The sequence below is a fragment of the Cyprinus carpio genome, chromosome B18, assembly GCF_018340385.1.
Source record: "Cyprinus carpio isolate SPL01 chromosome B18, ASM1834038v1, whole genome shotgun sequence".
NCBI classification, from domain to species: domain Eukaryota; kingdom Metazoa; phylum Chordata; class Actinopteri; order Cypriniformes; family Cyprinidae; genus Cyprinus; species Cyprinus carpio.
The window spans coordinates 15,724,754-15,739,933 of NC_056614.1; the positions used below are offsets into that span (position 1 = coordinate 15,724,754).

General features: G+C 38.1%; 1 protein-coding gene across 19 annotated transcripts in view; it reads right to left on the reverse strand.

Annotated features, from left to right (window-relative positions):
* LOC109108814 (myocyte-specific enhancer factor 2A-like) overlaps positions 1-15,180 on the reverse strand; it is a 92,915-nt gene that overhangs the window by 14,394 nt on the left and 63,341 nt on the right. For 11 of the 19 annotated variants that reach the window (XM_042743994.1, XM_042743989.1, XM_042743991.1 and 8 more), the window contains 3 exons: positions 8,369-8,500; positions 8,169-8,303; positions 6,029-6,254 (listed from right to left, as the gene is read on the reverse strand). In XM_042743994.1, coding sequence (XP_042599928.1) covers positions 6,029-6,254; positions 8,169-8,303; positions 8,369-8,500 — 493 coding nt within the window. The remainder of the gene's footprint in view (positions 1-6,028; positions 6,255-8,168; positions 8,304-8,368; positions 8,501-15,180) is intronic. The other 8 variants (XM_042744002.1, XM_042744001.1, XM_042744004.1 and 5 more) reach the window with 3 other exon arrangements.

Below are 15,180 nucleotides of genomic sequence, written 5' to 3' on the forward strand. Positions count from 1 at the left end.
ATAATAAAAACTATTTATATAAATTTATTTATAATGCATATTATATAAAATGTAATAATATAAATATATACACAAATATAAAAATATGTAATAAAATAAAATAAAATAAAATAAAATAAAATAAAATAAAATAAAATAAAATAAAATAAAATAAAATAAAATAAAATTACATTACATTACATTACATTTTGTGTAACCACTGCTTAAGTCCGGGTCTAGATCAATTTGAAAAATTTGCCATGTGGGAAGAGATATTCTTCTCTTTTGCATCAAAAAAAAAAAAAAAAAAAAACGTGCCAATGATTTGTTAGTCAACAATGCATCTGGGTAATTTGAGAGAAACTAGGCCTTCTGTTCCCTGCAAAAGTCAACAACAAAATAAAATCTGAAACTAAAATGATCCGAAACCAAACATTCTGCTGGAACCGTGCTGAGCTTCCATATCAGAGAACTCTGAGAGAAAACTAAGCCATTTTGTTTCTCAGAGCTGATGATTCATTCTGACCTCCAGCAACTGTACATAGTTAGGTAACACCGAATCGCTTCAAAAGAGAAAGAATTGTACTACAACACGAGCCTGATATTTCACGAACAAAAAGATTCATTTGCACCCCAGCTGGGCATGTCAACATGATGAAAAAGCTTTCTTTCACCGAAGAGGAGAGCCGGTGTATGTGCTTGGATTAACACTTGGATCCTCTTCACCATTCCTTTGGCTTAACTGGTGATCAGAGCATTGCACTGAACTCATTCAGGCAATATGAGGTCGCTCTACACAGCGGAGAGAGCAGAAGAAGAGTGCTGTGATCCGCATTCCTGCAGGCTCTGCTCTGAGATGTCCCTTCTCCCCCAGTGCCTTCTGCTTGTGAAAAATCAGAAGTATGCAAGGAATGGCCATCTGACAGGAGCACTGAAGTGGTTCCTCTCCAAGGCAGCCACGATGGTCCAGGCTGTTTGGAACAAACAACAGCTGCGCTATGTGATCGGAGATCCAAAGGCTGCGCTATGTGACCACAGAGCCAAAGGCCTAAGACCTCTGGGCACACGCTCCTCGCCACACCCCATAATGCTACTGTCAGCTAAGCACTGTACGCCCAGTACCTTAAATCCCCTCAGACACTCTGGGCTGGGCCATAGCCCCAAATCTTTCCTAAATGAAAAATACACTAACTTCAGTTACTTTAATTATGGGTAATTAATAAACAAACTACACCAAAAGTATATTAATCAATGACAGGCCTAAACATTCTTAACATTTATCGAACTAGAGTCAAAACTAGCTGTGGTTTCATGCATTCGAGATGACGGCAAAGACAGCAGCGTTCCCGTGGGCAGCACAGGGTGCCGTCCCTGCATAGATTCACACACTCCATTTCTCTACCACTCATCTGCGACAGTTTCACGGGACTGTGCTCGCTCTCTCTGAGCTATATTTCGCTTCTCCCTCTCACTTCTGCTGCTAACTGTCTGCCTATGGGAAAAGTCTTTGCACCCACTTGAAGTTAAAAGTGGGGGTTGTATTGGCACCGTATATATATATATATATATATATATATATATATATATATATATATATATATATATATATTGCTTTTTTTATTAAACAGTGGTTTATTGAACAAATTGCTCTTTATTTTTAAATAAATTAAATTTCAACTAACATTTATTAAAAATAAATCTACCACAGCTTACACTCTAAACTAAAGGGAGCCCTTTTGCATTACTATAAAGTAATACTATTAACAATTAGTAAAACAAAATATATATTTCATTACTATTGTTTTTAAATATAATAATCAACATTTTATATATTATAACTATAACAAATAACAAACATTTGTTGTTGAAATTTAATTTAGACAGTGGCTGTCATAATTTGTTTCAAAACAGAATTATTTAAACATACATTAAATAATGAGGACATCAGGTAGAGGTAAAGAAAACTATAATGAGTATATAGTCTAATATTTCGTAAAATGCTCTTCTCTAGACTTATTTTCTCTAGCGAACTAAAGAGCTGTGGACACTGATGACTTGCCAGAGGAATTTTATACTAATTGTATTTATGTATTTTTTACCACTTAGCATTTTTATTTATATAAATAATTTTCCTAATTCTCTTATTTATTATATAATGCAGTGTTTAATTATTTCATAATACATTTCATTAAATGTTTTTGCTTATGTCTTTTTACCAAACCTTGACGCCAGCATTAATAGCCAAGTTAACATTCCTTTAAAATATTGAATTCCAATTTAAATGGTGTAGATATTTTTACATTATGATATAGCACTAATAGGCTAACCCCGTGGGTCTCATTTATATCTAGCAACATCCTTGTTTCAAATCTCTAAATATTGATTCTACAGAGATACGCTACTGTCGCAAAGGGACTATGCTAGTGGGGACTGGCTCATAAATGTCTGACAATTATTAAAAGACTGATGCGATGCATCGGGCGCATAATAGCAATGAATTCTCCTCTATGTTACTGAAAAAGTACTCTGAGGTATTCATTACCAAAAAGCTCTGAGTGTTATACTGTACAGGACCTCATAGGAGACTCAAAAGCCAATATTATCTCCCACTGTGTACATTCAATCAAGTGAGTCTCGGACATTTAGCACTCAGTAAGTGCATATCTGTGTCTGTGTGTGTGTGTGGGTGTGTGTGTGTGTGTGAGAGAGTGTGTGAGTGTAGTTGGCAAAAAGATGGTTAAATACCACCTGTCCCTGCCTCTCATCGCCACAGAATGCTTATGACAGGTTGCCTGGTCATTGTGCACAACAGTCTTAGAGGGATGTCATGGTCCGAATGCTTGCAGGGTTCTGCTGGGTCAGGCATTTAGCAGGCTTACGCCAGCCGTATAAGGACTGCTACAGTACCAGGAAAACAGATGCACCTGTCAATAGGGGGAAGGAAACTCGAGGGGGCCGGGAGGGATGGAGACAGGGAGCCGAGGCCTTAAAGGAAATGCTGAGTTTATTTACCTGCCTGTCTGAATCAGCTGCTGAAACACAGTTAACCGTTTCATGCACAGACACAGACGAAACGGAACTTCTTGCTGCGCTGCATCGAATCTGCACCTGCACTACGTCTGATGTTCCTGCTTGACTTCTGTAGGGATAATTTTTCCAGAAAAAAAAGCAGCAAATTAGGGCAGGAGGAATCTTCAAGATCGTGTGAGAGAGCATGAATCTCACCGCCTGTTGTTCCAGCAGTCACGCTCTTGTGCTTGGGTGCTTTGTAATGTTGAAAAAGTAGCCCTAGTCTATCGCTGACATAGACAGAGCGGTCCACTAGAGTACGGAGGCAACCCTTGTATTTGTAACTGTCAGGGAGGAACAGTTGGACACATGACCTTTTGTGCGTCCTTGGTGACTTGACAGTGTGTGTACACACCAGCAGCGGGGCAGAGACGCTTGCAGCTGCCGCCATTTCCCGTCATCACATGACTGTTTACACCCGCTCTATCAAACGCCCGAACCCACAAGTCAGCTCTGGCACAACTTAATGCTCTTCTATCTGGGTGGAAAATGCGGCTCAGAGGCCTGTGACACACAACCTCTGAGGTTTTCTTTGAATGATAATTGTAATATGCAATTTTTTTTGTTGTTTTTTTTTCATGAGAAGCCATAGAAAAACCCTTGATAATATCCTTCTGATGTCCTCATAAAGGGCAGAGTCACTTCAACATCCATCACTGGCTCATAACGGTTTGGCCTAGATTTCCAAATATCCAGAGAGAAGAGGGGGTGGTGTGCTCTACTGTAACACGCCAGTTATACTCTAAGCAGAAGAGAAGTGATTTAGGGAGACCCGCTTATCTGGTCGCGTGCGGTAAAGATGGTGCCTGCTCCATTAGGACGAAGAAAGAGGATGACATATGTCCTGAAAATTATATCCCCTATTACAAATCAACGATATCAATCATAAAAACAGGAAGCGGATTTAGAAACCCCTGTGAAGAGAAACATCTATTGACACAGGAGCTGATGCAGTCACTCCAGAGGACTTACCCACAGGGCTGGAGCCGACACCGCTCGGCACTGCGAGCTCTGTGAGGGGACCCAGCATGTCACCTAATGAGATGCATAAAATGAGATGATTAACCATCTGCATCTTTTATCTCCGAGTGTGTGGGTACATGTGTGTGACAGGCCAGCCTTCACACGCAGCGTTCTGCTCCCTTTAGTGTGTCAAACACATTTGAATGTTACACAATTTTAAGGAGTGAAACTGCTAACCTGCTAAAGCAAGATTCGCTATTGTTCGTACTTAACAAGTATTATACTTTGGTACACATCTTTGTACTACAGACATGAATGATTACTCAAATCATTTGGCTTGTTTAGCAGAAGTGTAATACTATTTATCTAAGTGATCTGACCACTTTCACCTGCCAGTAGAGACCCGGGTCATGAATGGGGCTATAACATACAGACTTTAAGGTAGGCCAGTCAACAGCCACAAAACACAACAGCAACCACCTAGCAACTAGAACACCTTAACAACAGTATAGCAACACCCAGGCAACATCTAGAATGCAACCTTAGCAACTGCATAACAACAGTAAAAACAACCTAAACATACTGTATCATGACTTTTGCTTCGTTTGTATTTTCCTTCTTTTATTAGTTTTTATCAACTAACATTTTATTACATACTACCGGTCAAATGTTTGTAGTAATTTTGTTCAGCGTGGATGCATAAAATGTATCAAAAGTGCCAGTAATAACTGTTATATTGCTACAAATATTTTCTACTTCAAATAAATTCTGTTCTGTTCATTAAAGAAACCTGAAAAAAAAATTTCATCATGGTTTCCACAAATATATTAAACGGCACAACTGCTTTTAACATTGATAATATTTCTTGAGCACCAAATCATCATATAAGAATGATTTCTGTAGGATCATGTGACCCAGAAGACTGGAGTGATGATGCTGAAAATGCAGCTATGCCAATAAAAAAAAAAAAACACATATACTGTATTAAAATAGAAAGCAGTTTTTTTTTTAATTACTTTAATATTTTCAGTTTCACTTTTAGTTTTATCTCAAAGATATTCAAAAGGCAAGCACTCGTAGAAACGAACAAACTAACATCAAAGCATAGAAATGTAAACATAAACCAATCTGAATCATGGAATCTCAGCTACACAAGATAATCTCAAATCTTGCTGTTGTGATTTCAAGCATTATTTGTACTGACGAGTACAACCTCCAAAGAGCGTGTGCTGGCCTGTGAAGGGTGAGTGTTTGGGTATTGCTGAGGTCAGTAATGGGTGTTGTTGGAACATCAAACAGTATTTTGCAGCGATGCAGCGCATCAGTGTTTTTGCACTTTACTATGATCATGCCTCCTCCTACATAGCAACAGAGATAAAAGGATGACTAATGTGTCCAGTGCAGAAAAACATGCATTTAACACTTGTGTTATAACTTGAAGACGTATAAGGCGTACAAGGGCCAAATGCAAAACAGCTATTTATGGATTTTCAGATTGCAAGGTTCCTCATAGGGGTTCAGTATAAATCTAAAAAGCTTTCTGTTGCATCTATCGTAACAGAAACACATTTATTGTAAATGCATCCACTATTTGCATGGCAGTCATTCTGTCTGTCAGTCTCATTATTCACACAAGGCCTGGTGCGGCCCAGCCACAGAGCCCACTGCTGTCAGACCAGCTTAAAGATCAGATGGTATTAAAGCCTGCTGTCGTCATGGAGACCACTTCCAGGAGACTACTAATTGATCTCACTTCCGTTTCACTCATGCTTGTGCTGAGAAGGTGTGAAACACAAAGCATAACAAGAAATATATAGATGTCTGTGCATAGCAACTGGGAAACAACATTACTCTTCCATTATTACAGATTTCTCAATGTGAGACGTAGCAAAACAACATCTGTATTGAATTTTCAAAGCAATAAGACAGAAAACAAATCTCTTGATATACAAGCCATTAAAATCCCAGAACCTGCCCCACTTTTGCTGGTAGAAATGGAAGAACGTTAAGCACTAACCTGCGCTGCCAGTGCTTGGGGGCCTCTGTGGGGGCCCGGCAGACAATACGTTTCTGTGCAGGGAACCCTGAGGAGGAGACAGCATGGCAACGTCACTCAGAGAGGCAGCGGCGGCCGACAGGCTCTGGCTGCTCAAAGAGGCCCCGGGGTTGTAGGACATGGCGTTGGGGTTCGTCACTGGCACAGCCACATGCATGGAGAAGTTCTGCGGGGGCAAGGCCGTCGGCTGGAAGAGAGACACACACATAGGGCTTTATGTGGGAGGCATCAAAGCAACGTGTCATGCTGGTATTTCGTCTAAATATCCCAGTATCAAAATTGACATTCACACAGATAACTGAATTAAATCTCAACAAGAAACTGTACAATCGGAGAATGGTGGTGAGTTGGTTCTGTGCAGCGTTCAGATTCATTTAGCCTGGATATTAAGGTAGAATGGCCCATAATGGTACACTGCACATATCTTCAGGCTTTTACTAGAAGTGAAAGATGACCCCTGAGCTTTGGTGCTTTTATCATACAATGGAGGAAAACAGGAGATAGATTGCCGGGTGGAAAATGTAATCTCAGGAGGGAGATCTCCAGATCACCTTGGGCTCTCCAAAAAGCCCGGCATAAAGTTAGAAATACTCCTGGAAAACAATTCTCCTACTGGGAGTCATTTTCACTGTGCTTGGAACACCAATTTTGACCCAGGTTCAATACATAAAACAACATCTTGGGATGAGAAATATAACAACAGCATGCAAATTTGGGAAATATCTCGAAATATATTAGCTATAGCCAGCACTGTACTTGGCCATTTTCACAAAACAAAACAAATAAAAAAAAACTAATTTAAAAAAAAAATCTACATACATTTTATATTGGGAAAAAAGAGGTGAAATAACTACATAATTTGACAGCAACGGTGGCATCTTAATCATATCAACAGGCAATGCATTGCTGACTATCCATCCAGTTATCCAGAGTGAGTGTGAGCAGGGTCAGTGTCCATTCACTTAATAGTGCAGCGAGCCAGTTAGTGAGAATATTAGTGTGTTAATGACACAGAACTCAAGCTTTGTTCATGTCCATTCGGTGCAGTGAAAACTATCGTCTGACACCCACGATAAGGTGCAGAATGTTATGGTCACCACCCAATAAGATCACGATTGTCTCAGTTAAAAAAATAAAAATACGTGCAAAAAGAGATTTTGTAGCTAAATACTCCCAGATTTATTTGTTACTAGCTTGGACTTGAAAATGGTTCAGCTATTTGATTGTGCTAGGACTCCAGGGATTGTCCAGGGAGATGAACAAACAAACCCAGGTGTTGCAACCCACCAGAAAGAGTGAGACTAAAAGAAATCAGTTCTAATGAGTGGAGGAGAAACAGTGAGAGTCTCTCCATCTTTATACAATGGCAAATCTTCTCCATCACATGACTTGGACAGAGCACAGCACTGAGAGAAAAGATTCAATTTCCAGATCTGTTTGGGAGAGTTCTTGGAAGAGCACATCAATTACCTCAACCAATGAATCTGTCAGTATTCTAGCCAGAAGGTGGACATAGAGACATTCTGTCCGAAAAAAAAAAAAAAAAAAAAAATACTGTAAATAGATCACACTTGTACTAAACTTTATTAAAAAAAAAAACAAAAAAACAAAAAACAAAGGAGCCCAAAAATCCACATCGAAAATCTTTTACATTCATAAATTTGGACAGGTTTGTGCAGGTTAATATAAGCTAATCGGTGATGTTAATTTAATGCTAATTTAACTTTTTCACTTAAATTCTATAATTTGTCATTTAAAACAATATACTTGACTACAAATAGTAAAAATCAAAATTTTATATCTCATTTTATACCTCACTGTATGTACAGTACAGTATTTAAAAAGTGTTTATTATTTTAGAAATTGATCAAATAAGGTTGGGATCTTAATAATGTCAAAGGTTTAAACAATGTGATCTTATTAGGGTGAGAGAAAAAGGCTACAGACAAAAAAAAAAAAAAACTAAGAGTATGCTTTAAAAAATAAATTAAAAAGTCCTTAATTGTTGAGAGGTTGCAGGGTGAGGCAATGAAAAAAGGGTGGGAAAGGGGGGAGTATCCTTTCTGCCACAAAGCCAAGCAAAAACGTTGCATTTACTTACGATTTTATGATTTCGCATCATATTATCAAACTCTTCATTAATTTTTTTATATTTTTCTTCTGTGTGAGGGGTGAGGACATATGAGGCGTCAGGATCCGGGCTATCACAGCCTCTGTGTTCTTTCTTGTTAAGCGCCTGTAGTGAACATCAACATAAAAAGAGGGATCAACACAAAAAGGCAGGGAGGAAGCAGTACTTACACCACAGCGCTTGTACATTAAATCACTCTCTTCGTTTAGTTTGCCGAAACGGTCGTCCATGAGGGGACTGTGACCGAAACAGTCATCTGGATCAGGACTGGCACAGTCATTATGGCCTTTGTTTCTTAATTTCTGAAAATGAAATTGGAAAATTCACACATACATAGACATACGTAAACCCAAACAGCTGTTATCGTTGGGTTCATTTAAACAATGAAAAAAAAAAAAAACAATTGATTGATTAGTGAATAGGACAGTTAACTATTTAAATAATCTAGGGCAGAACATGTTGATAAAATGCATAATTCACAGAATGTAATAAAGAAATACAGTTTCTGAACTTTGCTACAATTGCATGCTGTTTAGTGAACACAGAAGAGCTGCGATCAGGATGTTGAAATTGCGCTGGTAACAGTTCAATGGATAATTTGGCAAATACATTAAGAGCTAATACGCTGATGGTTGCACCATGCCTACTGCATTAGCCCCTGGGGAGGAAATTGAATTGTCACTCCTTATCCTTTCCCTTAAAAACATTAGGCTGGGGAAAACCAAATCGTCTTTTCTCTCTCTGCGTTTCTCTCCCTTCCTCCTCTTTGCTCTCTATCTAAGGACCATACATTTCCCTCAGCATGTGTGTGTTGTGATGCATATTTCATTATCTTTCAGTTATCATAAGCCACCCAGCTGGAAGACACACACACATAAGAGGATCCCAGAGTGCAGTGCTTTAGAAGCTCTCTCGCTGTAATTCAGCACACCTGCCACTCACAGGAGCCTATCAGAGTGAAAGCAATGTACAAATTGAACGGATTATCAAATCCGGTCACTGACATTTATTTAAGTGTGGAGAGGACTGATTATTCTAAGAGCAAAGTGCAAAGGGCAGAGCACCTGTTGTAATATTAGCCCTTTTACCCCGAGGGACCGGACGCTTTTTTGTAGTTTTTAATAAATAAAAGTCTGTATTTCTTGAGTCTATTGGTAACACATTACTTAAGGCCTGTATAATGCATTTTAATATTTACATGGTCCTTAAAATAGCATTATATCAACACACAATTTCATGTACGGCAATGCGTCACAGCCTTTAAAGGTAAAGTATAAACATTACCAGACAAAAACTGCATTGTAGCCTATTATCAAGTATTTATGAAAATAATGACAATGATAATTTATGAAATACATCTTTGAAATTCCATGCATCATTATGCATCACAATTAATTATGAAGATAATTTAATACAATCACAATTCATTTTTTGGTCATTAAAAAATATATAATTGAATGTAAATTAATTATTTAATGAAATGCAATTTATGGAAAAAGACAATTACAGTATATGGCATTACAATTATCTTCATAATGAAGTAAAGTGTTAACCTCATATTTTTTAAACTGTCCTTTACCCATCACAGCGTTTACATTAACAGGATGACATTGAAGGTTGCCAGGTTCTCAAACAAGGGAAATCTTCATTTGATGCCCTGGTCTGTTTCTTACTGCTGTATACAGAGCTCCTGTACCACAGGGTGGTTTGGCAGCAGAGTTTACATGTTCTTTCAGATGAAAAAGTCATGTTTGATAGGAAGCGAAGCAAAGCACATATACACTAACAAGCCCCTTAGTCTTTGCATCTATCACGATGTGTGTGAGAGTGTAGGTACATGTGTGGGTGTGTGTGAGAGTGCCTTTAGAGTGCAGCTGCTGTCCTCTGGTATTTCTGTGACTGTAGAGTGAGATCTTTGTTGATCCTTATCTACTTTATCTAACAACATGCAACCAAGCTCCGCACGGTGTGAACTCAAACCTCAGAGTGCATTTACACACATGCACAGGAACAATCGATACATGTACACAACGTGCCTATGCTTAAGTGAAACACAAAATGCAAGTGGTATACAGGTTCTAGCTACAGATAAATGGCTTTTCTGGGACCATCTGAAACCATAAAGCTATTTAGTGTGGTGCCGAAGGTGGCTCTTGCTCGCTTTTTCTGAGAAACGCCTTCCCGGGTCATTTCCTGTTTACAGGGCCCTATGTGGCTCTTTGAAACACTGTGTTTTCCAATGAAACTATGCACTTTCTCCCCCAGAGTGCCACAGATTCCATCAGGACCTGCAAATTATAGTCCCAACCTGCTCATTATGTGGCAAGCGCTGTGGTTGGAGCTGGGCAGCGAGGTCTGTGTGAGCAGGGCTGGGCCGCTGACTTCCACAGTAACCCTAGGGACACACCCGTCCGCTGGGGCCTGAGTCTGCAGGGAGGGGCCCCTGTGGAAATCGCAGACCGCCAGGCCGGCCTTCTCATGGGCACACAGTGCTGATGAGCACAACAACATTTCCAAGCAAAGAATGTGATGAAACTACATTATAGACCTTAATCAGAGCAGATATTGAATTTTACACATATGAAAATAGAGATGTGAGGGATAGACTTACAGAAATAAAATGGCATGTACTGTATAAAGGTATTAGATAATGTATTTGTCAGAACTCTGGACTTTGAATGAGATTTTGTCTACTGAAAGCCTTTTGGAAAGATGTTTTGTCAGCGGAACAATTGGCATGTTGTTAACCAACAGTACACTGTAAAAAAAAAAATAATAATAATAATAAATTAATAAAACTTATTGGAGTAAAACACTATTTCAATCTCGTTACTCGAAATTTTCATGTTTAATTCAATGTGTTACTTGCTGCTTCATCATAATTATTTATTAAAAAAAAAAAACTAGCAAGTTCTGACTGAAAAGTATTACTTTGCAAAAAAAATTCAAAGCAGTAAACAAAACAAAGATTATTAGAGTATGTTTTACAAAAAAAGTACTATTTCAGTCTTTCTACTTCAAAATTGCATATTTAAAGTGTTACTTGCCATTTCTTTGTAATGATTTGTAAAAAAATGTACTAGCAATTATTTCAAAGAAAATCCTACACCATTGAACACACTTCTGTCCCTCACAGCTTCGTTTTCATTTCCTGTCAAAATTAAATATGGCACTAAGGTCTATTATGCATAGAATCAATCATATTGTGAGTCAATATCATAAACAGTATGACATATGTCAAAATAAAGCGACACAATAGCACTAGTATAGCCTTTTGTCTTGCAAAAGAGATCACATTTGTGCATTCCCATACTGCATCATGCCCCCAAGTGCTTTGAAGCTTGAAGCACCGGGATGGCATGCTGGTAAGTCCTTCTTAAATGGCTTGGCATGTTTTGGGTGTCCCACAGACACTGCCCGCAGCTCTAGTAAATGGATCACTAAATCAGCACATGTCCAAACAGGTGTCCCTCTCCCCTAACACCTGTCAGCCCCTTCACCTCACGACGCAGCCAATCAGCGGCCTCCGCACGTCAGCACAGCCTTAAAAGGGCGCGTTATGCGTAGCGATCAAAATCTGTCTACAGCAGACAATAAGACGCTGCCAATGAGCGACTCAAGTGAATCCATTAATTACAAGCACAGATGGGGGCATGAGGTTGATCACGAGTTTGATTAAACCGGATCATTTGCATTCTTAATTACACCTTTAAGTGTACGGCTGCCATGATCTCTCATCAACAGGCCAAAGTGGCGACTGCATGCAACATCCTTTCAACCTTTGCAAATAAAAAAAAATAATAAAAAAATAATGATGGTTGTGAATTGCCTATCTAGATAGTATTTTACTGTGTATTAAAGATAAGCATCCAAACAAAAATTTTCTTAATCAGTTCTAATATTGTCTAATATGGAAAGTTTTGTCAGGGAAATGGAGTGTTATTGTTATCGGTGTGTGGGGATGGCTGGCTCATTTGGTGTGTGTGTGTGTGTGTGTGAGACTGGATTGTGAGTGTGTGAAAGAGGGAGAGTGGGCAGTGCTGGCGTAAGCGGTTCTGGAGAGGGAGCTGAAAACTCATATTGTGTAATCTGTTCAGCATGTCCCGCATGGCTCAGAGACAGGACAGTGGGACAACTGCCAATATTCGTTTTTTTTTTTTTTTTTTTTTTTTATAGAATGCATGCCAGACCTGTATTGATAAAACTTTGGCAGTCCGCAAAAAAAATGAGACACTGACGTAAAGCCAGCACGACATAACTGCGTAGTGAGTGCATTTGAATTTTTGTGTGTGTGTGTGTGTGTGTGTGTGTGCGTTTGAGATAAAAGGAGAACTAAATAACGAAAGAAAGGGACAGAGAGACATACTTAGAAACCAGACAGTTTAAAAAGCCCTTTTATTCCTCTTCTACAACACACAACTTTCCTGTCTCAGACACTCCCTGAACAGCCACTGGAAAGATTACTGGAAAGAGAAATACTGTGAAACAAGTTAAACCTCTTGCATAAGAAAGCACAATCAAGCTCAACAAAAAAAACATGATCTGCCAGAAATGTCAAACTGGAGAATGTGTTTATCACTAGGATTGCTCTAATATTAAAATTCAGACAAAACCCTAAAAATCTTACACAAACACAACCTTACACCAATGCATAAAGCATATGCACTCCATATACTGACTCCAAGCTTTTGAATGGTAAAGTGTATGTTACAAAGCCTTTTTATTTTTATCTTTGGATAAAAAATGTACTCAGCTGTTTTAAATATTGATAATAATAATTAAAAAAAAAATCTTATATAGCAAATCAGCATATTAGAATGATTTCTGAAGGATCATGTGACACTGAAGACTGCAGTAATGATTCTGAAAATGTAGCTTTGATCACAGGAATAAATTACATTTTAAAATATATCCAAATAGAAAGCAGTTATTTTAAATAGCAAAAATGTTTCACAATATAAATGCTTTTGCTGTATTTTGGATCAAATAAAAGCAGGCCTGGTGAGCAGAAGGGAATTCTTTAAAAACATTAAATATCTTACTGTTCAAAAACTTTTGACTGGCAGTGTGTGTATATCATTCTAAATGTATAATTTAATTATATATAATTTAAAAACATGTAATTAATGCCTAATGGAAAAGCAGAATTTTCAATAGCCATTACTATGATCATAAAAAAAAAATCATTCTTAATAACTTCAAAAAATCATTCTAATATTCTGAAATTTTCAGAACTCTTTGATTAAAAGAAAGTATTATAACATTATAACACCATTATAATTTGTCTGTCACTTCTGATGCATTTAAATAAAAATACGAATCTCCTGTATTAGCCTCATTCTTTACCTTCTCTCCCTTACAACTCTAGGTATACACAGTGAAATTGCTCAAGCTGTATACTTCGAAAAACCATTTCACTCACACTCCCCGTTCTGTCAAAGGTCTTTTGTATTTGAGTTATTCATGTGCTGCACATGAATAAAGGGAAGATTCAAATATAGACAGAAAATGTAGGCCTAAAAGCACAGCATTCAAAATAAAGCAGAAGCTTAAGAAAAACTAAAGAAAGACGAAGAAAGAATGGAGGATGATGATAGAGTGCAAGCTGTGTTATGGGTGGAGTGAGGGTGGAGAGCTTATCCTCCGTTTCTGATTAAATCATACAGTACAGTGATGCAGCTGTGTATGTGTGTGTGTGTGGAGAAGAGACTGAACAAGAGACAGAAAGAAGTGGACAGTATTTTATACAATCTTGGCTAAGATAAACCATCTCTGCTGTAATGTTTGCACGCTCAATCAAATATTATTGCATTCAAAATGGAGGCCCGGTTTCTCTCTGGGCGGCTGGTGTAATCCGTCCTAACCTCATTTCCAGCAGGCATCTCCATATCGTTGGGCCTGCAGTTGTGAAGCAGCCGCCATCCCTGTAGCAATACTGAGCAACATGCTAATCCTTATGACATCACCACTGTGTCCAGTTCATTTTGTTTAGCATGATTATGAAAGCGGAGAGTGAACAGTACCCTTAAAAATCTGTGTTGATAGGAAATCTGTTATCTGTTGAGGAATACTGCCCTTACATAATACTGTAGTCGGCTTTGAGTGCAAGAACTGCTCTTACACTTTTTTTGTCCTCACTTGCATGTCTATGCGAAAAAAAATATAAACTTTAGCAAAGTTTGATATATAGTTAATTCTACTGTCTCTCTGTCTCTTTCTCGCTATACATTATTAACATCCAGCTCTTTGTATAAAGTTGGAAAAGTATATCCAACTTTGTCCGCATACATACAAGATACTTACTTTAAGTAGGGCTATCCTACAAGATACTTATGTAGGGTTATACACAGACAGACAGACAGACAGACAGACAGACAGATAGACAGACAGATAGACAGATAGACAGATAGATAGATAGATAGATAGATAGATAGATAGATAGATAGATATACAGATATACTAAATAGCATATCTCAACAGCTTTATTGCTTAAATCATTGCATAATGTAAAATATATCTGCTAAATTCAACTACAAGGCATGAATATATTAAGATATAAACATTAACATCACAATCTGTCTGTAAATCTGCTCTGAAACAATGTGTATTGTGAATATGACTTGACTTTATGCCTATTCAATCATAAAAACATGATGTAGCGAACAAATAACAGCAATAACGAGTTATAATTAACGTATATGTGTAAAAAAATAGCTTTATTAAGAAATGTCTCTGTGTGCTGCACTTTGTCAGATCTCATTCTAAGTGCTACTGAGTTATAAACCAGGATGTGACCTCATGCGTGTCCTTCCTGCCTCTGTGCTATTGTCTGAATGGTCTTCTCAGAGGAAGCTGGTCTGCAGGGGCTCGTTTTCAGCAAGTGAGTCTGGTTGAACGTTTGGTAATTACGATCTCTGTGCAGCTGTTTAGAAAAACAATATACTGTGAAATCCATGCCGCCTCCCACCCGACAAAATCTGCC